This window comes from Lacerta agilis, chromosome 15 (assembly GCF_009819535.1).
Source record: "Lacerta agilis isolate rLacAgi1 chromosome 15, rLacAgi1.pri, whole genome shotgun sequence".
In the NCBI taxonomy this organism is placed as follows: Eukaryota; Metazoa; Chordata; class Lepidosauria; order Squamata; family Lacertidae; genus Lacerta; species Lacerta agilis.
This window is the reverse complement of record NC_046326.1, coordinates 42183877-42208211: the sequence shown is the minus strand read 5'-3', so window position 1 is coordinate 42208211 and position 24335 is coordinate 42183877. Positions and strand designations below refer to the sequence as shown.

Sequence of the window (24335 nt, the reverse complement as noted above, 5' to 3'; positions counted from 1 at the left end):
ATGCACATGAATGTTATCAGTGTAACTCCTCCATAAAGGGAGGCAGGCATGGGCCTTTTACCGCCTTCCTTGTTGCTATTTGGCCTTAAATATTTTAAGCATGCATGGAAAAACTGCAAGGAAGTGAAGGCCACAAATTCACTCCTGCGAACACATGCATCTTACAGTCTCACCTTATACAAATACTCACCAGGTTTGCCTTGCAAAATGTATAAATATTATCACCAAAAGAGCTCCTTAATACATCACAGGAAAGAGGTGTCATTTTAATTTGTGTAAGCCACTTTGATTCCCGGTCCGGGGAAAAGGTGAGATATAAATACAGTAAATAAAATAATAGTAATAAGAATATTAATAACAATAGATGCATGCAGCAGGGAACCCTGGCACCATATCCATGCTGAATATACTCCTCCAAATGTCACCTTTGTCTCCCCTGAAAAGCTCAGATTTAAGAATTTACACTCTTGAGAGGATAATATGGCCATAGTTCAGTGGCAGATCAACTGCTCTGCATGCAGAAGGCTTCTGAAACTGCTGCCTGAAACCCAGGAGAGCTGCTGTCAGTCGGTGTGTGAGAGATGTACTGAGCAAGATGGACCAATAGTCTGCCTTGGTATACTGTGAAAGAGAGGCAGTAATGCTTCCCAGACCAGTTGCTGGGAATCACAATTGGGAGAGAGCACTGCTGTTGTGCTCAGGTCCTGTCTGTGAGCTTCCCGTATGGGCACCTGACTGACCACTAAGAGAAGAGGATGCTGGGCTGGATGGGCCACTGGCCTCATCCAGCAGGGGTCTTCATATGCCCCCACGTTCTTCCCATGCGAAGCAGTTGGTAAGATGCTTGGGGTGTCTTCTTCTGAAGTGACAGGTGACACAGCCTGGTCCTTGCAAAGGTGTTGTTAATGCTAATACAAGACAAAGCAAGGCCTTTTACTGCCTCCTGTCTTGGACAGAGCAGGAGGGCAAGCCACAGTCAAAGGACCAGCACCAAGTGCAGGTACACTGAGGAAAGCTGACATCTGCAATTCCCCTGGAAACTATCCTAATTACACCTCAAAAACCCTGTCCAGGTTTGGGCTAAATGCCTCACAGCAAACCTTAAGACTATGATGTTTCCCCAACTGTTGCGCCCACAGACGTGCCAAGCAGCTGCTGTTCTTTAAAGGAAGTACCAATAATAGTTAAAATTTATTACCATCATTATAATTTACTTCATTTCTTACTCAGTCTTCATCATAAGGTCCAATGGTGGGTTACAACAATAGAAACGCAAGATTAAAACTCATATAAAACAACTGGTGGAAGTTGTACAATTAAGGTGTCAGTGGCAACTCTGTGGGGAGGGAATTCCACAGCTTGAGGGCTGACACAGAGAGTGCTCTCTCCCAGCTGCCCCCCTGAACCTCTGAGAGCAGTGGAAAGAGCAAGAAGGCCCCCCTCTGCCAATTGTTTCCCCCCCCCCATAATCTTTATTGAAAATTATGTGAAAACATACGAATAAAAAACAAGCAAATAAAAATTCCAATCTTAACTAATGAGAAACATGACAAAACAAAACAAAACAAATCATAAACAACCAAATACTTCTAACAAACACTCTAACAAAAGCAAATAAATCAAACAAAACAAACCAGCATACATACATTCAACACTCAATCCTATCCAAATCTTTGACTTCTACTTGTCATCCTCTTGGGTTATTTAATTAAACCATTTCATTACTGCTTTCCATTACCGCTAAACCTTATATTTTGCCAATTATTTTATTACTGGTATATATCCTCCTTTCTTTTATATCAGTATGGATTATTAGAAATAGATCCAAGACTTTAAAGTGGGGCACTGTGTTTTCATATACAGTGGTACCTCGGGTTACATAACGCTTCAGGTTACATACTCCGCTAACCCAGAAATAACGCTTCAGGTTAAGAACTTTGCTTCAGGATAAGAACAGAAATTGTGCTCTGGCGGCGCAGCGGCAGGTCCCATTAGCTAAAGTGGTACCTCTGGTTAAGAACAGTTTCAGGTTAAGAACGGACCTCCGGAACGAATTAAATATGTAACCAGAGGTACCACTGTATTCACCCTCTGCCAATCTTAACAGCCAAGGAAGCACTCTTCAAGCTGCAGGGCTAAGACACAGCAAGAATGCTGGACGGGACAGGACAGGATCACAGGAACTTAGGAAACAGTCTTATGCCGAACCAGAACATTAATCTGTTTAACTCAGTATTGTTGACACTGACTGACAGCAGTTCTCTGGGGTTTTAGAAAGGGGTTGCTCCCAGCCCTACTGAAGATGCCACCAGGTGTTGAACCTGAGACCTAATGCATGCAAAGCATATGATCCACCATTGAACTACAGCCCCTCCCTCGAATACCAGGACAGATGCACAGATCCCCCAGAAAGCCAGGCAACCACAGATTGTGCATACATCAGAGCAAAGCTGCACCCCATTCACTGCTACTGCTTAGCCAGAAAATATTCACTTGCGGAATGGCTGCTTGGCATACAGCTGTTTTAAGAAACAAAAACTGCAATCCTAGCAAAGAGTTAATGCCAGCCCACCCTGGATAAGGGGTGGGGGTGTGTGGAGGAAACAACCCTAATTCTTCACATACACGTGCACACAATGATTCTCCAGCCACCACTATACCCACTACCTAAAAAAACAGCTATGCACACCCAACCACAGATATCCAACCTCTGCAAACCTGGAATGTGTCACACATCAGATTGGGGAGAAGTGTTACACCGTAGACACACACAAAACCACCACCAAAACCTTGTGGGTGTGACCGACATGCATACACCACGAACTCTCAAGGTATGGTGTCCACGCACAAACACCATTTCCCTCCTCATATCAGTTTTTTATTATTAATTAGATTTCTTCCCCACCCTTCACTAGGGCAGGTTACAGCAATTTAAAAATACAGTATTAAAACAGATCAAACAGGATCAAAAGAAAAAAGTGGGTCCTAAAATATATATCTCCCAGGTGTCAAAGGCCGGGGTAAAGAGGTGTGTATTAAATGTCCAAGCTGTCATATTTAACACGCACAAATTACAATTCTGTGCACGCGAGCAAGACAGCCAAGCCCTTCCTTGTCTGTATCTCACACATCAATACACTTTAAAACCCATGGCTTGCCTTCCAAATCACACCCAAATGGGTGTTTACTGTGGATAGAAAAAGCATTAGATATTCCCTCTCCATATAACATTCTCATGCACACACACCTACCTTCGCAGGACATGCTCACAGCACAACCTAGGCCAATTCAAATGCCTGGAAATAGGGACAAAGCCAAGGGATGGAGGCAAGAGATATTTTTGACACCTCCTTGCTGTGTAAGAGAGACAAAGACTATCACTTTAACACAACACTGGAGGATCTGGCTATTTGAAGAGCACAAGGTTTGGTCCACCCCAAGATCATCATACACACACACACACCACATTTAAACCCAGGAGGTGCTTCTCACCTGCAAAGAACTGCACATTGCAACTCACCTAGGTCAGTTCAAAGCTGGAGGGAGGAATCACATGTGCGTGTGCATACAAGAAAGGTACATATTTTGACAGGTACACAGAGAATGCATATTTGAGGGATACTAGACCATAAACAAACCTCACACACACACACACACCCTCCATGCATCCTTTCGCACAAACACACCTAGGACCTGCCTCCTGCTCACGCCCATATGAATGTGCATGTAAAGAACATGCAAACACATGCAAATGAGGGAAAGAAACACAAAGACCGTGACTTCTGCTACCCGTGTTATACCATTCATGCACACATTGCCCAATACCTGCTTGTCACAGGCAGAGAGGACTATGCACCCAACACACCTAGGCCACTTTATAGGGGGGGGGAAGAGGGGAGCTGAACTCGGAGGAAGCTATTAGAGGCACATCTTTTGCCACAGGTGGCATCAGTATGTGCTGTGTGTGAATGCACACACCCTTTGCGCAAAAGCACCTTTAAACCCACGACCTGCCTCCTCCCACCTGTGTGGACATGCAATCACACCTGTAGGCTGAGTGACACACACACACAACACACCCCTGGCTTCAAAAACAACCACCACCACCACCCTAGCACATTCCCAAGGCATCTTTAAACCCTGGACACACTCCTCTCCTAAATTCAGGAATTCCCAAATTCAATGAGAACTACATTTGCGTGCCTCAGTTTGTGTGTATAAAAGAGCACACGCAAACTCGTGTGAATGGGCTGCACCCAACCTTATTCCTTGCTGAAATGAAGGCAAACTTAGGCCCATTGAGTGCCTCTCAGGAGACCTCCGCTGAGCCGAGTGAAGTTACCACGGGCACCACGAGCAACACGGGGCCCGTGAATCCCGGTGGATCTCCTCGGAGGAGAACCCCGGTGAAGGAGCACCCTGACTAAGCGCAGGCCCGTGGATCTCAATGGGTCTCCTCTGAGAAGGCGACCCGTGGGAATCAAGGGGGGCCTCGACTGACACAGGCCCATTCATCCCAACCCAAGAGGGAAAGCCTCCCCTGAGGGAAAGTCAGCCGGATACAACCCGGAAGGGAACACGCGTTATCCCGCTGCTGCACGCGTCGCTCCCTTCACACGAGCGGCGCTTGCACGGCGCCACACGCCTTCTCCCAACCCCAACCCCAACCCGCGACATCCACACCGAGGAGGAGGAGGCGGCGGCCGCGGCGCTTCTTGTCCTCCTCGCCGTCGTCCGCCCCTCTCCCACAGGCAGCGATGGCGGCGTCCCCCCGCTCCATCCTCCGGGGCCCCCCGCCCGGCCCCGGCCCGTCGCCTCCCTCGCTCACCGGGTGGCAGCGCGGCTGGATGGCGAGGCCCGGCCCGGCCTCTGCTTCGGCCCCGGCTGCTCGCTGCCTCCGCCTCCTGCGGCCGCTCCCGGGCCGGCATCGAGCGAGCCCAGCCCGCCAGCAGGAGGAGCAGGAGGACGGGGCGGGCGCTGAGGAGGAGGGGCGGGAAGGAAGAGGCCGGCCTTCTCCCTCCAGCTCGGAGGGGCGAGGCGGGGAAGAGGCAGGTGGGGCGGCGGGGAGGCCCTACTCAGAGTAGACCGCCCCCTCTCTCTCAGCGGCTTCGTGGCGAGCTCTGAGCAGGGCCGCCGCCCTCCCCTCACGCGCAGATCCAGAGGGGATTAATGGGTGCTGCTGGCCCGCCAAGTCCTACTCCGAGTAGACCTCCCATTGAAATGAAGGGGTCCCTTCGCTTCCATGCAAGCGCTGGGGGCGGTAATGGTGAGAAGGCGGCACAACTTGCAAGGGCTTCTTCCTCGGGGGGGAAACAAACAGTAAAGGAAATGCTCTTTCTGAGGGGAAAGGGAGTCGGTCTCTCTCAAGGGGCCTGCTTCCGAGTAGGCCGCGTCCGTCGGGGGGTTATTCCTATTAGGAAGCCCCTTTTGCCTGTCTGACTGACTGACTTTCCCCTCAGAGAAGCTCTTAATGGTGGCCATGATAACGTTCCCAACAACAACAACCACGACAAAATGTTCTCTTGAGGGGGAAAGTCAGGGCATCTAATGGGGCCTACTCGCAAGTAAGTGGGACCACTTGCTCAGGAGTAGGTCCCCTGATGGACACTGAGCTTCTGTGAGGGGAAAGCTAGTCAGGGTCAAGGACGGCTGGGACTTAACTTTTGAGTTATTATTAATTAGTGGGACTTACTCATGAGTTATTAGCATTATTAATTACATTGTTATTATTACCCTCGCAAAAGCAAGCCCCATTTGGCACCCTGAAGGACTTCTCCCTCAGGCAACATATTTGTTATTGTTTATTATTATTATTATTATTATTATTATTATTATTATTAGCTTCCCTTAGAGGAAAAGGCAGGCAGTGAGGACACCGGATGAGGCTTACTTCCCAGTAAGCATGACTCTCAATTGCTGGTAATCAATACCCTTTTTGATTAAAAAAAAACCAAAGATGTGCCAGTTCTTTTATCCTTATATAAAAAGTGTTGTGGGCGCCATCACAAAATGGCTGCTCACACACACACACACACGAGGACAAGTGTTTAAAGTGATGTTAATCCATCTATTGCACGAGGTTTAATGCATCGGTTATATCTGCATGCATTTACACAAGGTCCAGAGGGCGGAGGGAGTATTTCTCCCTGTCTCCAGATTGTAAGTTCCTTGAGGCAGAGACATGGATGGCACAATAAGAATGAATGTTAACAGCAGGCGCCATCTCAGAAGAAATATTCCCTCCTGGGCGAGGGCGGAGAAGGAATGCTTTTTTTTCCCAACAGGGTGCCTGCCACCCATGCATTTCTCAGCACTATAATTAAAAACCAATCAACATTTTGTGAAGCCTGTTGCTCAATTCATTAGGGGCATCTCTTTAATCAACTAAAACTGCAATCCTAGGCACACTTCATTGGGCACACGCAAATTATATCCCCACGAACACTTGCACAGATTAAGCTATTCAAATCCACTCGTGTTTCTTCGGTCAAAGGGGCAGCCCTGCTCTCCCCCCCCCCATTTTTGCCCCCCAATTCTTTTTGCATCGTATTTCTAGCAGCAGTTTTATTTGGGGGAGTTTCGCTAACAGTGAACTTGGTGCTTCTGTGCTCACAGAAATGAGGATGCAACAGGTATGCACCAAGCGTTTGAAGCACACACCTTCCCACAAAGAATCACGGGAACCGTATTTCCCAGCACCCTTAACAAACTCGTGAGTATCATTTCAGGGGAGAAAACAGAAATGGGGAGTGGGGAGAGAGGGTAGGATGCCCTGCTTGGGGGAAACAGCTGGCTGGGACCCTGACCAGAAGCAGTCCTCCCGCTAAAAGATGATGATACGCTGCAACATTTTGTTGCAGCCCCCCTCTTGCGTCCTGCTCTACTGTCGGCTTTATACTGAGTTACTATAACAGGTCTATCATTGTACAAAACATAGTAACTGGCCAGGTATACATTTGTTTACAGAGAGAATCTATGAACTGGTGTTTCGCTCTCAGTTATCAGGGCTTTGTTGTTGTTGCAGATGCAGATGCAGACTGCCTGTATTGATGAAACAGAGTTGCCAACCATTATGCATCCTATTGTTTACAAGGGTTCTGTTGTATATGAGGCCATTTTAATATAGAAATATATAGTGTGATAGGGACTTGATAGCAGAGTATTCTGCATCAGTTAGGAACAAAACCTTTTAATCTCTAGCAGACATTCCCCATCATGCCATTTTGTTAAGGGAGACCCCAGCTGCACTTCATTCGATAAGGCTTTCTGACTGTGCCCCATGCAGGGATTTGGATCAGGGCCGGCGTTGAGGGTGGCATGCCCAGACTCCTGACAAAGCACTCACTTCAATAGGGGACTCTCTCGGCAAAGCAAAACTTGTGACTTCTGCATGCTGGACCACTTGTGCTTTCCAAACACTTTTCTTTCTTTTGCTTTACAGGTAACAGATTTTCATGACAGATAATGCAATAAATAGACTCCTCTCTTTCCACGCAAACGGAAAACAATTGTAAGTGCACAGAGCACTTTTCAACGGTTGCTCCACATAGCAAAGCATATTGACCTGTTTTCTTTATTGGATGCCAAGTTCAATTAAAATAATAGGGAGATTTCTTTTCTCCTTTTTAAATGATTATTTGAACAACTTTTCTGCCCTCTAGTGGACTCTGCTTCAAAAGGCACACCCACCTTTGTTTTGGAACACCAGGATGGGATGAATGAAGAGTGCTCACATTCTGCTGAGTCTCATGCTTAGATTACATAAGGCTGCAAGTCTAACCCTGCTTACCTGCTGCGCATATTCAGTAGAGTTAGCTCTGAGTAAACGTGGTTAGGACTGGGCTGCTATTCCTTTGAACATCCAGTGGGCAGAACATTTAGGTTCTCTTTTTCCAGAGTTCAACTTTCCCCACCAAAATCGATGCTTCTTTTAAAGAGTCTTTCAGATTCCTGTTGGTTGATCTGACGATGTGGACGCTAGGCCATGAGCAGTAAAACTGTTAGTCTTTAGGGTGCCACAAGACTCTTGGCGGGTTTTGCTCTTTGGGGTGTTCCTTTATTGCACTGCTCTGAGCAGGTGCCCAAGGGTGTTCATAGTATATTGTAACTTAGGTGCTGTAGTCTACTCCAGGAGTGGACGATCCTTTTTCTTCCGCCAAGACCACATTCCCTTGACAGCCAGCAATCTGTCAGGGGCCACAAACCAGCAGTGGGCGTCATGTGAGGAATCAAATCCTGGGATGTGGTGGTTTTAGCAGGTGACCATTGATGTGAGTTAATTTGGTTTTCAGTCTGTTGTTATTTTAACTGTGTATATTGAATTATTGCTCTTTTTCTCAAGTGAAATTTTTATTTTGCTCTTTTTGTAAACCATTTTGAGTGAAGGGTTGGCAATGAAATTCGGAGCTGGCTATCAGGAGGGGCACCCGATGCTTCCACAATGGCTCCCAACACTGTCTATGATGCTTCATCCCCTTCACCCTCCCTTAGACAGGCTCATCTCAAACTGCAGCTCCGGAGTCCCTCCATTAAGCCTCCCGCTGGGTCCAGGCCAAGGAGGTGGGGAGAGGCAGGGCGCCTTTTGTTCAATTCTCTATTGCTCATTTGCCAAAAAACAAAAGCGCTCGCTCAGACGCCAGGCAGAGTGCTGAGGTGGCAGCTTGTGGGCCGCCACTGGCAATCCCTCTGAGCGGAAGCCATGGGCCGGGCGCTAGGCCCACCTGCCTGCTTCCCAGAGGGGCAGGAAGAAGCCAGCATGCTGCCCCTAGAAAATAAGTGACCCCTCTCCCCGGCATCCTGAGAGATTGGCCAGACTTAACTGTTTCAAGGTTCCTGGACAGAAGGGCTACAGCCCTAGCCTGGGAGACAGAAACACAGAATCTTGTGCGTCTTTCACAATATCTGGGGGGTGCGGTGCAAGAAAAGTGAAAAGCCATGGTCATCCTAAAGAACCATCACTCCCTCAAAAGCAGCAGGGGTGAGTGAACTTTTTCAGCCCAGGGGCCACATTTCCTTTCTAAGGGGCCACATACCAGTGCTGAGCAGGGCCAGAGCAATGAATGCAAATTTAACAGCAGGCTAATTTCTGCACCTGCACTCAAGCACGCCTCTTTGCCCTCTATCCAGACAAGCAGGAGGCATTACCAGAGCTCAGTGACTCATTAACTCATTGAAGCACTCAAGGAGGGTGCAAATGAGGACTGATGAAGGGTGTGGCCTGGAGAGAGGGGGTGTGGCCTGGGAAGATTCCCAAGGGCCAGACAGAAAGGCCTGCAGGGCCACATTTCTCTCCGGATCTGCAGGTTCCCTGTTGCTGCTCAAAAGCAACAGCATCTCTTGTTTCATGCCAACAAGCTCCAAAACTCAAAACTATTTGCTCCTTTTTCAGATCCTAGGTAAAGGTAAAGGGACCCCTGACCATTAGGTCCAGTCGGGTCTGACTGGGGTTGCGGCGCTCACCTGGCGTTACTGGCCAAGGGTGCTGGCATACAGCTTCCGGATCATGTGGCCAACATGACAAAACCACTTCTGACGAACCAGAGCAGCGCACGGAAACGCCGTTTACCTTCCCGCTGGAACGGTACCTATTTATCTACTTGCACTTTGATGTGCTTTTGAACTGCTAGGTGGGCAGGAGCATCGGGAGCTCACCCCGTCGCGGGGATCCAAACCGCCGACCTTCTGATCAGCAAGCCCTAGGCTCTGTGGTTTAACCCACAGCGCCACCCGCGTCCCTTTTTCAGATCCTAGCCCAATGCTATTGCAGCTCTCGCCCTGGGGTGTGGGTACAGTAAGCCCTCAACTTATGTGCATTTAACTTGTGTGCATTCGTGCTTTATATATATGGCAAAAAAATAAAGTTTTTAAAACAGGGTGGGGTTCCAGGAAAAATGACTTTGGCAGTCCCACCCGCCATTGAAGCCAATGGGTTTTGACTATAAGTAATTTTGACCTTAGACATGATCCCCGAAACGTAACCTCCATGTAATTTGTGGGCTTGCTGTATAAGATCCCTAGCTGTCTTCTTTAGCTAGTGCCCCTTGTTAGTGGCCAAGTTGCGTTGAAGGGGGACATGAGAGAGCAGAACAGCCTATAGGGGTCTGGGTACAACTGGCATAATTCAGAAAATGCAGAATGTGGCATTAAGTACAGGATCCCACTCTACAAACATTCTGGATCAGAACAACTGCCCGTCTAATCCAGCATCCTTTTCTCACAGGGGCCAACCAGGTGCTCTAATGAGAAGCCTGCAAGTAGGATCCGAGCACAAGACCCCTCTCCCGTCCTGGAGTTTCCAGCAGCTGGTATTCACGTGGAGTCAGAGCATAGCTTCTGCGGCTAGTACCCATCAATAACCGTCTGCTCTATGACTTTGTCCAATCTTCCTTTAAAGCTATCTAGGTTGGCCATCACTCCCTCCTGTGGGAGGGAGTTCCATAGGTGGGTGCTGTGCTAAGAAGCGCCCCTTCTCATTTCCCCCAGACACTAGCCAGGCATTCCTGCAGGCGGCCCCCGCCCTGGGTGGGTGATGGGCAATTGGATGCGCCCTCAGCCAAGAATGCAACTTGGATGGTGGAAGCGAGCCGTTGAAATCTCTGGGGATCAAGGGAGGCTCAGTGGCAGAGAATGCATCGTGCTGACCGCAGCTCAAAGCTTGCCCGGTGCCTATCGGGACGCTGGCCCTATATAAACAAACAGGGGTGGTCCAGGCAGCAGGGCGGCCCATGGAGGAACTGTCACCATTCAGCGAGCGAGGTGAGTCACTCCAGAGAAAAAACCCTCCCCCAAATTCTCTCCCCCATCTGGACTTTATTCATCAAGACCGAGACCCCTGTTCGGAAAGAAATCCTCCCAGCTGGCTGTCTCTTAAATTGAACCCCCCGCCCCAATCAAACTGGAGGAAAATGGCAGGTCTTGGACAACCTGTTTGCATTGCATTGCATTGCTGTCCCACCTCTCCTAAGAGCTCAAGGTGGTGTATGTGATTTTCCCCCACCCCATTTTTTCCTCACAACAACCCTGTGAGGTAGCTTAGGTTGAGAGAGGCAGTGGACTGGCCCAGTGGGGATTTGAATCCTGTTCTCCCAGCTCCGAGTCTGACACTCTAATCACTACACCATGCTGGCTCTCAACTGAGGATAGAGGTAGCTAGTAATAATAATTTGCACCTCCACTGCCCTACTTTGTGCATTTTTGTAGGTGAACTGACCTACTTCTTAACTTTGCGAAAAAATACGCAAATCGAAACGCAGCCATTCTTTGAGATTTGCACATCTCTGAATTTTGTGATGCTGTTCTCCAACTGAATAATGTCTATGGGGAAATGTGCATTAAAAAATGCATATATTAATGAAATCAACGTATTAAAATGATATGGGAAATCACTTGCAAAAAAATGTGCCTGTCAGGCAAAACTGCATGCAAGAATGTATATTTGGAAAAATTGGCACTAAACTGATGGATTTCACAAGAACTTTAAAAAAATAAATGAAATTAGAAATCTAATCAGAAATTAGAATCTAAAACTGACAGATGAGTCCATGCCTGTCTGCACCACTGTCCCATTTTGGAACACAAGCTGAGGGGAGAGACAGGAAAAGCCATCCAGTCACAAACCGGAGAAACTTGCACCTCTGTTCATTGCAGGTGACGTGGGTGGGAGCCTCCTAAATTTGCTTTTGGGGCTTAGAAATCTACATTGTGGGTTTGGGGCCCCGCATCTGCCAGACACTGCCCTCTCCTGGAAGCACTTGTGTCTGCAGCAAAGACGAACCTGAAGGGACCTTGCTGTCAAAATGGGCACCTATGCAGATTTTGAGAGAAGTTTGATGCTTCCCCCTGTTTTTTCTTTCCCTTAGAACTCAGCCACGGAGCCAAGATGGCACAGATAAACCCCCAACCGGCCCAGGTGGGCACGTGGAAGGTATGTCCCGGTGGTTAAAATGCAGCAGAGAACCACAAAGACTCCTGTGGCAATGCAAACACTAGCAGATTTATTGCAGGGGGTTGGACCCTTCCAGCTCTACAATTCTGTGGATTATGCTTTCATGCCCAGGATTGGCTTTAAGTTTGAAGGGGCCTTGGCAAAGGGGCAGCTTGGTGCCCTCCTGGCCTCCTGCTCCTCGTGGGCATATCTGGTCCCAATGGTTCCAGCGACAGGCAGCAATCTAAGTGGCTAGGAACCAAGCCACCATTTTACAGTACCCTGGGGTGATGCTACTTCAGGGGCATTGTGGGTGATTAAAATGGCATCCTGACACCGGTCGAGTGGGGCTGGCATGCTGGGACATGATCTGTGGATTAGATTAGAGGCAGGGACCTTTTTCAGGCCAAGGGGCACAACCCCTACTGGGTAGGGCCAGCCCTATGATGAGGCAGAGTGAGGTAGCGGCCTCAGGCGGAAGATGCTGAGGGGCGGGGAGGAGACGGAGCTGTGAGAGTGCCATGATGCCTGCCTTGAACCCCCTTCACTAGCCTGCTGCCCTCAGGTACAGTGGGAAATGCTTTCCTTTCCCCAGTGTCAGAGTAAGATTCAGCTGCCAGATCAATAGGCTTCTGTAGATGCCTTGGGGGAGGACGCCACCTTGTCCTTTGCCTCAGGTGGCCAAATGTCTAGAGCCAGCCCGGCTACTGGGGGGCACCAGATTCCTGCATTGCAGGGGGTTGGACTAGATGACCCTCAGGGTCCCTTGCAGCTCCACAGTTCTATGATTCTATGCCTGTGGTGGACAGGCAGAGCAAAGGGTGTAAATTAGTACAGTAGGCTAGCTCCTACACACATTAACACACCCATCCCTCTGTTTTCTATTTTAATATTTATTTATAAAGTTTATTAAAACTGACAACATAAAAACACAAAATGAGAACACAAAATACATAAGAAAAACAAGAACAGGAACAAAACAATAACCCTTTCCTCCCACAAACCCTCTTCCATCCCATCAAGCAAGAATAATTTCTAGCCAGGCAAAAACACTGAAGGAGGGGCGTGGCCTGGAGGGAGGGGTGTGGCTAGTGAGGAGGCATGACCTGGGGAAAGTTCTGAGGGCCAGCCAGAAAGGCCTGGAGGGCCACATTTGATCCCCAGGCCTGAGACTCCCCATTCCTGGCCTAGGGGTCATTTTCAACCAGAGGAAAGAGAGAGTGTGGAAGAGAGATATTCAAGCCGGCCCTCCTATGAGGCAGAGAGAAGCTGGAACGGGGTGTCTTTCAAGGGCAGCAAAAGCAGGTGCTTCAACTTTCCCCCTCGCCCTGCTGCCCCGCCTGACGCTGTCGCTCTCTTGCAGATCACTGCCTACGATCAGGAGAACTTCCAGGGCAAACGGATGGAGTTCGCCACCTCCTGCCCCAACATCGTGGAGTGCAGCTTCGACAACGTGCGCTCGCTCAAGGTGGAAAGTGGCGCGTGAGTACAGGGGCTAGTGGGGCTTCCAGAAGCAAGAAGTCAGGGTTAAGAAGAAGAAGACAAGAAGAAAGAGCCTGCCGCATCAGGCCAATGGCTCATCTGAGTCTCAAAGAGAGCCCTCTCCCCTCCTGCGGTGTGCAGCAACTGTATTCAGAAGCACTGCAGCCATCATGGGTTCCAGGATCCACCCCCACGGGTGGTCACCCCAGTCCTGTTGTGGAGGTAGCTTCCTCCCACCACTGTGGGTCACACGGGCCCCCATAGCAAGTGTCCTCCTGTTCTCAGTCAGATGTTCCAAAACCACCCAGCCCACCTGAACCCATAAAGGCCCTCCTCCAGAGCCCACAGCCTGCAAGAAATGTATCCTTGGTTTGTTTTGACAAAGGTGGTTCCCTGAGCCACGTACGCCAAGGGTGAAGTTTCCAAGGCATCTTAAACAACACAAAAGGGTGCTTCCAGGCTGTTGTGGATCCAGCCACCTGCTGGCAAATTGGGGGTCATGTAATTAGAGCTGATTATGAGGCCCTGTGGCAATAAACTGGCTCCCCCCCCATAAAAATGGATCTTCCCCCCTTCTCTTTTTTGAAATAAGGAAAATGATCAGGAAATGCACTGGAAAGCGTGGGGTGGACGCTTTGGCTTCCCTGCAAACAAATCAGAATAAATGTCTATTAAATAGCCAACGTAGCATCTGATTTCCCTGGAATTTCCTGGAGCACTGTGGTGTTGCCTCTTTTGCGCAAGTTTCCTTTATGTGTTTATTTATATCTTTCATCTCCTTACCTGACCCTGCTCACTTTCTTTCTTTCTTTCTTTCTCTCTCTCTCTCTCTCTCTCTCTCTCTCTCTCGTTAGAATATTATGTTAATCTCATTATACATTTAATATACCGTATTTTTTAAAAAAATCACATGGGATATTATGCCAGAATGCATAACTTGCTTGAAGGAGTGCAAGGGTTGAAACGGTGTAAGCCAGGGCCAGCCCACCCATGAGGCAAGGGGAGGCGGCAGGGTTCATAGAGGCAGCAGATCTAGCCTCCAAGGAATGTTTTGCCCACTACTACTGCTGCTGCTGCTGTGGTGACAGCAATGCATACTGCATGCTCCTTGGCAGCCCCCTCCCCAAATGGGGCTTCTGGGAGAATAGGAGGTGCTGGGGGAATGGGAGCCAGTGTGGTGTAGTGGTTAAGACCGGTAGTCTCGTAATCTGGTCAACAGGATTCAGGTCTCCGCTCCTCCACATGCAGCTGCTGGGTGACCTTGGGCTGGTCACACTTCTCTCTGAAGTCTCTCAGCCCCACTCAACTCACAGAGTGTTTGTTGTGGGGGAGGAAGGGAAAGGAGAAGGTTAGCCGCTTTGAGACTCCTCAGGGTAGTGATAAAGCAGGATATCAAATCCAAACTCTTCTGCTGCTGCTGCTTGTCTCCCCCCACCCATGGGAAGAAAATGGTGGGGGCTGCCCTCAGGGCCTTTGATTCCCACAGCTGCCATCAGCTATGGTTGATTTGATTCCCTACCTTGTTCCCAATGTAGATTTCCACCCGTCTCTTCTTCCCTGGAAGGGGGGAGGCAGCATTCTCTGGTTTGCCTCAAGTGACCAAATGTCTTGGGCTGGCCCTGGCGCAAGCAGCTCCTGAAAGCACATCCATTGGGCCGTATTGAGGCTAATAAAATATAGACTGTTGGACTGTTGTTCCATCACAAGTCACCTTGTCCGTACTGCTGCAATATAGGCTGTCTAAAGTCCTTCTGAAAACATGGGGTTGCCCTTTTCTCCAGCCCACAGGGTCCATGCTTTGTGCACTCTTAATGAATCAGCGTTCCTAGAGAAAACTCCAGATGCACCTCCCTTTTGCTCTTGTCTCCCCTGCCATCCTCTCTTGTCTTGTGTGCTGTTGCTGATTGGAATTTCAATTAAAAATATAATGAAAATAATGTCCCTGCAGGGCAGATGCTTCATCAACAGGTTGTCAGGAAGTGCATGAAATGGAAAACGGCATCTAAGGGGGATCCTGTGACAGAAACACACACAAACAAAGCAGTGAAAAGCCGCCGTCTTAAAAGGGACAGTTAAAATATCCCAGCTGTTGCCAGGGAGGTCCCTTGAGGTGACCAAGTTGGGGATTCCCAGGCCAAAGGAAGGTATTGAGAAACCTCCCTTTACACAAGAGGCTCATGCATAGCTGACTGGGGCAGGTCAAGAACCCAGCCCCAGAATCAGACCAGTCCGGGGCTACCCACAAGGCTATATTTAGGCTGAATAACGAGAACTGGATTATTACTTCTTTGAGGGCCCGTCGCTCAGCCATCCTGCTGTGGGGCAGACTGGCCTCTCCGCCAGTGGGATAAAACGAGGGCATGTGATACATACCCTCTGACTGTCCTGATTTCCCAGGGACAGTCCCGGAAGTACAACGCCATCCCAGCTTCTGATTTGATCCCAGAATGTCTCCTTTTCCCCTCCAGCACCGCCAGTGCTGAGCTCGGGGAGTACGATGTGCCGACGCTTGTCCTGAGTGGTGGCAGTTTTGGCTGTGAGGAAGCATCCTGTTGCCTCTCCATGGCTGCCTCCTCCCTTGGGCAGCTCACAGCAGCTGCTGGAGAGCAGGCAAGGAGTAGAAGAAGAGGCTGCCACCACCACCACCGAGGCCCAGCCCCGTGTGACTTGCTGTGAGGGGTCAGCAGAGGGCAGGACGCCCTGGGCAGGAAGAAGGGTGGAGTGCAAGGAGCCTTGGTTTTGTTAATTTTTAAAAAATGCTTTGTGTTTCTGAATTCCTAAGTGTCCACCTCTAATCTTGCCCCTTTCTAAAATGTATTTATGGCTGTGTGTTTTTCTTTTTGCAAATCTACCGAAGAATAAAATAACATCAGGATTAAGGGGTTTTCTCAGGACCATGGAGGGCCTTTGTGCTGTGCCCAGTTGGTGTCAAGGAGGGTGGGGAGTGAGAAAAGCCCCTCTTTTAATCCGGGGAAGATGTGTGATGTGGCCACGGCTTCTTGCTGAGCGCCTCCTACTTTCTCTCTGCAGCTGGTTTGGCTATGAGCACACCAACTTCTGCGGGCAGCAGTTTGTCCTGGAGCGCGGAGAGTATCCCCGCTGGGAGGCCTGGAGCGGCAGCAATGCCTACCACGTGGAGCGGCTGATGTCCTTCCGCCCCATCTCCTCTGCAGTGAGTCTCATTGCCTTTGCCGCGTGGCATTATTCAAGGACCACAATCGCAGGCCTGTTAAAACGAGAGCTCTCTGGAGAAAGAACCAGCTTTCCCGGTTCAGGAGGCAGGCGTCCGGGTTTCACAGAACTCCTTTTTGAGCCGCATGCAAATTTTCAAGCTTCACAGAGTTCTTCTTTAGCATAAATAAATAAGATTCTTGGGAGGTTTTTTAAAAATGAAATAAAATAAAATAATAATAATAATAATAATAATAATAATAATAATAATAATACCACCTCCAGTCCAGAGATTGGGGTATGTGGGGAGGTGTGAGTTAAGTTTGTTAATTTAGTTTAGATGGGCAGGGTACAAATAAGATTCATCATCATTATCATTTATAAACTGCTTAATATTGTAAAAAATATTTAAGCAAGCTGCTGAAATTCTGCAAAAGGGTAAAACTGGAGTCGTTTTTACTTCTTGCTGTAGAGGTGAAAAGGACGGTAGACTCGTTATCTGGGGAACCGGGTTCGCGTCTCCGCTCCTCCACATGCAGCTGCTGGGTGACCTTGGGCTAGTCACACTTCTTTGAAGTCTCTCAGCCCCACTCACCTCACAGAGTGTTTGTTGTGGGGGAGGAGGGGAAAGGAGAATGTGAGCCGCTTTGAGACTCCTTCGGGTAGTGATAAAGCGGGATATCAAATCCAAACTCTTCTTCTTCTTAAGGCCAGCCCTCTTTGGACCCCCCCCCCCCAGGGTTAGGAATTGCAGCATCATAGCTTTTCAAGTTAAATTAAAACTGCTGCGGAAGAGGTGTATCAACAGCTTTTAGGCAGACAGGCTAAGAGGACTGGGAGAGAATAGAGGGCAGCCCCTGCCTGGCACAGTGTCACACACAGATGGCATCTTACCCCAATATTATTATTGTCTCGTATGTCAGGCCCCTTGAGCTCTGTGTGTTGAAGTCATGGGAACATCCCTACCTTTATGGTGGCAGCGCGAAGTTGGCATCCTGAATTTTGCACAGGTGTTCACTGAAAAGACGGCTGCTTTGCTCTTTCCTCCACCCCCCCCCCCCAGAGCCACAAGGAGTCCAAGATCACCCTTTATGAAAAGGAGAACTTCATGGGGCAGCCGTGGGAGGTCCATGACGACTACCCTTCCCTGCAGGCCATGGGCTGGAGCAACAGCGAAGTGGGCTCCATGAAGATCCACTGTGGCGCGTAAGTGGGGGACCGTGGCATGAGACGGCTTCTGAGCCAAGACGTAAGGCCAGGGAAGAGTGCCACGCGAGCATGACAACTCCAGGGGGCCAAGGTGTCAATGTTGAGGACGCGGCATCGCGGAAGGGAGCACTGTCCTGCACACTGCCAGGAGACGAGTGTGACGTCATGCGCGTGCAACATGACCCCCTTAATATTAAGGAGAGCTGGCGCCTCTGCCCCAGATTTGCCAAGATGGCCTAACCCGGGGTAGTTAGTTAACCTTTTTATACCTACCGCCCACTAATGCATCTTTCTTGATGGTAAAATTTCCTTGCCGCCCACCAGGGCTCGATGGAAGGAGGATTCAACTTGTGCCGTAGAACCCCCTACCGCCCACCAAGAATCCTGAAACGCCCACTAGTGTGCAGTAGGGACCAAGTTGACAACCCCTGGCCTAACCAAACCGCCCTAGAAACAAGGAGGCAAACAGCACTTTCCGCACCTACCAGGAATTTGCAACTGGGACACACACACACACACACACACACACCTGGTTGCTGATTCCTGCATTTCAAGGGGTTAGGCTGGATGACCTGGGGGGATCCCTTCCAACTCTACAGTCAAAGGATCTGGGGGGTTAGCTGTGCTCCCTGGACAGGTCTTCTTGGCCCCAACTGGGCAACTGAGCTTTTGTATCTCTCCACAACTCCTCCTCTGCAGGTGGGTTTGCTACCAGTACCCCGGCTACCGCGGCTACCAGTACATCCTAGAGTCCGACCACCACGGCGGAGACTACAAGCACTGGCGGGAGTGGGGCTCTCACGCCCAGACCTTCCAGATCCAGTCAGTCCGACGCATCCAGCAGTAGGCCTGAAGGCAAGTGCGTGCACACACACCCACACACCCTGGAGCAGAGCATCAGGGCTGCAAGTTGCCAGCGCAGAAGGGAGGACTCCCCTTTTCACCCCAGTTCCCCACACAGGTGCTTAAACCTCTCTCTCTCTCTCTCTTTGTTCCCCCTTGGTCCTCTTGGGCTGGGGGAATCCTCTCCAGCATCTTCTTTGCTGCCACAAAGAGGAAGGAAACACCTGGGAAGGAAATGTGTGTGTGTGAAGCAGGAAGCACTTTGTACATGCTCTGGTGTCAACGTGTTTGCGCAAGGTGCACAGGGCACCGTGGGCAGGCAGAAAGACGGCAGCCTAATGTTCCCTGCATGCTTAAAAATAAAAGCCAGGCTTGTGCTCAAAGCAGGAGTGATTTTGTATGATTTACATTTTCTGTGATCGAAAGGTGCAGTCAAATCATGTTTTGGAAACCTTAAAAAATAAGCACCTCCCTCTCTGCCTTGGGACAACAGTAGGCTCCACCCACCCACCAGTGCATATTCTCAATTACAGTATTGAGGGCTAGAAACTTGGGCAGTTTAAAAACACACACATGGAAGGTGGGAGTCTTGTGAAGCTGAATCCGGCATCCATTCCGGCATTCTATACAGATGTGCAGCTTATTTCAGACAATACACCTGAGGATCTCTTGAGTGTAGATTTTGCCAACTGCCGGGGGGGGGGTGGCTACACACAGTCACCCTTAGGTGGTGTTCAGAAACTAACCGGAGCCACTTAAGCCAGGTGTGAAGAACCTATGCAGCTCCAGATGTTGGGACTGCCATGGCTGTACGGGAAGGTGGGAGTCCAGCAACATCTGGAGAATGACTATGGGGTGGAAGGGAGGAGGCGGCAGGAAGCAGCTCTAGAGCAGAGCTAGGAGGCAAAATGTTTCCCCCCACCCCAACGAGATACTGCCTTGTTTGCAAAGATCACCACAGCATCATCAGCCAGCCATTCTCCTGAAAACAGAAATTCAACCTTATTACCTCCAACATCACCACCCGAATGGTGAAATTATCACCAAGAACAGAACTGGTTGGAAAACCATAACTGAAAAACAACAGACACGTGGAAACTTGATTTTTTTTATTGAACATTTTACATCATGTAGCATCTCTTAATTTATTTTGTTCTACAACCATCTCTCTCCATTTTTAGTTTTCTTCATTAAAATATAAAATAGATTCTTTTTAGTGGGTGGGAAAGTTTTAAGGACTGTTGTGGAATAGCATTTTTTTTTAAAGGGAGGGAGGGGGAAGCTGAGATTTTGCTTCCGTGAGTGACAAAACTGACCTAGCCTGAGCAACTGCATGGAGGCTGATTGATGGACTGGTGAAATTTGGCTGGTTCTGGGTCTGTCACCCCCACTGCAACCCCCCCCCCCCAAACAAAACCCACCAGTTCCTCCAGTCTGAGAAGAAGTGCCCTTTTTGCAGCTGGGCACACAGCCCATTCCTATCCACCGTGAAACATTTGGAGAGAAGGGGAGGGGAAACGGCAAAATGTCTCTCCAGTCTTGGTGTTATGGAATAAGAGAGCTCTAAGCAGGTGGATTTTTTCCTCTTGAAGAACAGGGAGTATCTCACACACATAGTCTAGCCCAGACCGCCCCGCCTCGCTTTTTGACCCAGTTCTTTGCCAAGGACGACTGGGTGGTATTTTTCAGGTCAAGTGGTCTCATGTTCTGGGGCAGAAGCAAAATAAAGCCCCCCAAGGTCTTGCTCCACTGCAAAATGGCCAAGCGGGAAAGCTGGGAGTGAGAGCAGTCATTGCGTGCCAGTGCTGTGACATCTCAGATTTATATTAATAAGGTTTGTGGTTCAATGGGAAAGAAATGAAGCAACAAGTCAGGGCCCCCTGACTCTGAAGCGAACCAGGCAAGTGTTGGACCCAAGACTGCAAAGACCCCGTTTCTGGGGCGGAGTGGGGGAGATGAAACAGGAAGGAGACTGAGAGGGTCACTGCAGAAGATGCAAACACTCTTCAAAAAGGCAGTCCCCGGCACTTCCACTTACTCTTCACTCGGCACTTTGCAGAATAGGTCTGCGGTCAATAGGGCAAGAGATCCGTGCAAAATATTGAGGGCCAAGGTGGCGTCAAGCTTCCCAGAATTCAAACACCCTCCCCCCCCCAATCTCATACATAAAAGATTAAGACACTGAACTATGAGCGTTTGCAGATTCTAAAATGGTTTGCGTTTCCCCTCCCTCTCCATGAAGGGCAGAGGGACTTAAGGCAGCTCACCAACAGCGGTCAAGGACAAAACTTAAAAGATAAGATTTGGAGCTGTACATTTAAATGGGCCTTGAAGGACAGGAAGGAAGTTCGGGGGGAGGGCAGGCACCTCAGCAGACAAGAGGCATAACACAGCAGCTGTGAGATAGGTTGGGGAGCTACCCAAACATCAGGATTTATAAATCACACGGGAGAGAGGCCACCAGAAAATGATTCATCGGAACACAAGAGAACGCCCCCTTTAACACTTCAACACACAACACAGAAACACCTGCTTCTCAGAGGCACCCTGAACTTGCAATCCTTAAGACATGCTTTGCTAGAGAGTCCCATGGAACTAGCAGAGATGTGCAGCAGATCAGCTGGTGGGGAAGGAAAGAATTTCCCAGAAATGGTGCCGTTTTATTTTGCCCGCTTTTAAGAATCCAACCTCTACGGCACCCACCAAATGGAGATTTGGCGACAAGCAAGTGTGCAAAAGCCATTGGAACAGGGGTCCCCAAACTAAGGCCCGGAGGCTGGATGCGGCCCAATCACCTTCTAAATGCGGCCTGTGGATGGTCCGGGAATCAGCATGTTTTTACATGAGTAGAATCTCTGGGTTATTTGTGGGGCATAGGAATTCGGTGTTTTTTTTTTTTCTTTTCAAAATATAGTCCAGCCCCCCACAAGGTCTGAGGGAGAGTGGACCGGCCCCCTGCTGAAAAAGTTTGCTGACCCCTGCATTGGAATAATAATCATCGATGCATGCAAAGGTGTTCCACATACACAGAGAGAGAGACTCTGTATGCATCCATTAGGAAGTGCCTGCTGGTCCAGCATCCTGTTCTCACAGTGGCCAACCAGGTGCCTGTGGGAAGACTGCAAGGAGAGGACTCAAGCACAAAAGCATTCCCCACCCCACCCAGGAAAGAGAAAACCAAAATTATGCCGTGGATCATGATGTCAAGGATGCAAGCAATTAGCGTCTCTCTAGGTTTCATTTCAAATGCAAAGTGTGTTTTCCTCCAACTGAATTAAAAGCCTGCACGGAAAGATGGGCTCGGACACTATATTAGATGTTTAATTTAGATGGGACACCACTCTACAGCAAGCAGACAGAGATGTAAACCTACATCTCCTGGATTCTGAAACATGTTTTCTCATTATACAGGATGCTGTGTTTCTTGCCCCGAAACACAAGAAGGAGGGAGATAACTCATGTCGGTTAAGAAAGCCACCACCTTCTTGGATTTAAATCCGTGTGCAAACAAATCCCAGTGGCGAAGAAAAATACTCTGGAGACTCTGCAAAGGGGCATCAGATGCCCCTACAAAGCTTGAGGACTACTGACATGAAGTGGGGGTGCCAATGAAAGAACTAAAAAATACAGTTCTTTTACAAGGACGACAGAATGAGCAGGCAGGCAAAGAACAAATACAGATCAGTGGAGTGCCACACACACACCCCAGATTTGTGTATTGGAGGGTGAGGGTCAGAAACCTGGAGGGTGCAGAGATCACATCCAACATTCTTTCCCATTATTCATTTTTAAAAACACTTGCCAGCTCCGGAAAGGGTTTGGGCTCCACCAGCCTGGACTCTGAAGCCAGCCCAGAAGCTTCAGGAATTTGGGGGAGTCCAGAAAAGACACCTCAAGAGACCCTGGAACTAAAATGCAGTTCGTTCGATCAATCAATCAATCTCCACCCAGCATGTTATTGGTCAGCAGCAGGTGCTATTAGCCTCAGAAGCCAGCATGGCCAGTGGTCAGGGAGGACGGGAGCCCTGCCAGTATCCTGGATTGACAGAGATTCCCCTTATCAGCGACAAGACTGATGCCCCAGAAACAACCCCTGGCCAGATGTGGAACTCTGCTAGAAGAGAGCAGGGTAACAACCACATGTTAATTGTCACAATGCAAGAAAAATAACAAATTATCTTAATCCAAGCATGGGAAGCAATACTGGTGAATGAATTGCAACAAGTATTTCCAATGCTACTCCTCTGCCCCCACCCACCCCCACCAATAATACTTTTAAAATGTTGGGTTGGCAACAGCAAAGAAACCAAGAGTGACCACAATAGGGTGCGTCTGCATCTCCATTCAAGGCTAGACTGGTTCGTTGCATTTGGCTATGGGAAAACAGGAAATATTTTACACTTTCCAAAGAGGCCTTCATGTGGGGGCACCCAGGGTTGCAAAGGTCTTCATAGGAGGTGGCACTGCTTAAGGACATACGAGGCTCAAAAACTGTGTAAAACTGACAGCTCCGTGGGAAGCCTGGGAAATGTGGCCTTGTCAATAGGAGCTAGGGAACTTCCAAGTTCCTTTGATACCTTTGCAATAAGCTAGCAGTTTCCAAGGGTCTCGGGCAAAAGCAGTGGCCGTTAAATGCATTTTGAGAGCAGTTTTGTTTTGTTTTTAAAGTTCAGCATCTTTGGTAGCTCTCGGTGCAAAAGCAGTGTCATGGGGGGGGGGCTCCATACCCCCCCCCCAGTGCTCTAAGTAGCACCTTAGAAACCAACTAAGTTTGTTCTTGGTATGAGCTTTCGTGTGCATGCACACTTCTGGTTTAGAAAGTGGTCCATTCAGCCCCATCCTGGTCACTGCTCAGCTGCTATTCACCCACCAGCATCTGTCAAGTGCCCAGCCTTTTGCCCTTTCAATTTCCCGACCCGACAAGCCTCTGAACAGACCAAATTCCGAGGCTGAAGCAATGCAGCCCAGAGAGGTCTGGGGTTTCCCCCACTAACACCTTTCGCATCAGTAAAAGTGCTCTCCCATTTACTTGCACATATTGGGGGGTGGAGAGCTGGCTGCAGGCAAAGCAGATCAACGGAGCCACAAACGAGAGCTGGAGAACTCTTGCTGGTAGCTAGAAACTTATTGGTGCAAGTAGTTTCAATTTCTGTTTATTTATTTATTTTAAAAAAATTCTACAGGTTAGCCAAGGGAATGGCATCTCGACAGCTTCCTTTGTACATTTTTATCATCTCTGTAGGAGCGTCCGGCTGCGATGCAAACACAACACCTGAGCCCCACAGCGTCGAGGAATTTGTTCTCCCCGATCAAAATATTTCCAGCGTAATGTCCAATAGATAAATCCATTCTCTTCCAGCAAGGCCACATCCTGTCCTATTCCCACCCCTTTCCCCCAAATACTGACAACCAGAGAGAAGGGGGTTTAGAGAAAATGGGGGGGTGGGAGTATAGACACCTTCCTCCCCCTCCAGGCACATCACACAAAGCCATCTTGCCAGCAGAGAGATATCACGTGAATTCTCTCCTCTGCAGCTAAGAAGAGGGTTGCAGTTCCATCCTGGGGGCCATGTGTGTTGAAAAAGACACTAAAACCTTGACTCTCGTGCCCCCCATTAAAGATGGTGGTCTGTATTCAGAGGAAGAAGCGGCGAGTCACACTTGCACGCATTTTGTCTGTTATTTGGATTACGGCACGACTGTGGAG

At 49.1% G+C, this 24335-nt stretch overlaps 2 protein-coding genes across 2 annotated transcripts in view; one reads left to right on the top strand and one right to left on the bottom strand.

The window, feature by feature from the left end:
• MYO18A (myosin XVIIIA) overlaps positions 1–4913 on the bottom strand; it is a 141145-nt gene extending 136232 nt beyond the window's left edge. The window contains 1 exon segment of the mRNA XM_033171487.1: positions 4829–4913. The gene's annotated coding sequence lies outside the window, so the exon portion shown is untranslated.
• A 5728-nt stretch (positions 4914–10641) lies between these two features.
• CRYBA1 (crystallin beta A1) lies at positions 10642–18696 on the top strand. The gene is made up of 6 exons (XM_033171486.1): positions 10642–10755; positions 11859–11923; positions 13287–13405; positions 16436–16577; positions 17640–17782; positions 18485–18696. Exons 1-6 carry the CDS (start codon positions 10725–10727, stop codon positions 18630–18632), a joined length of 648 nt encoding a protein of 215 aa, XP_033027377.1. The 5' UTR covers positions 10642–10724; the 3' UTR covers positions 18633–18696.
• The last annotated feature ends 5639 nt before the right edge of the window (positions 18697–24335 follow it).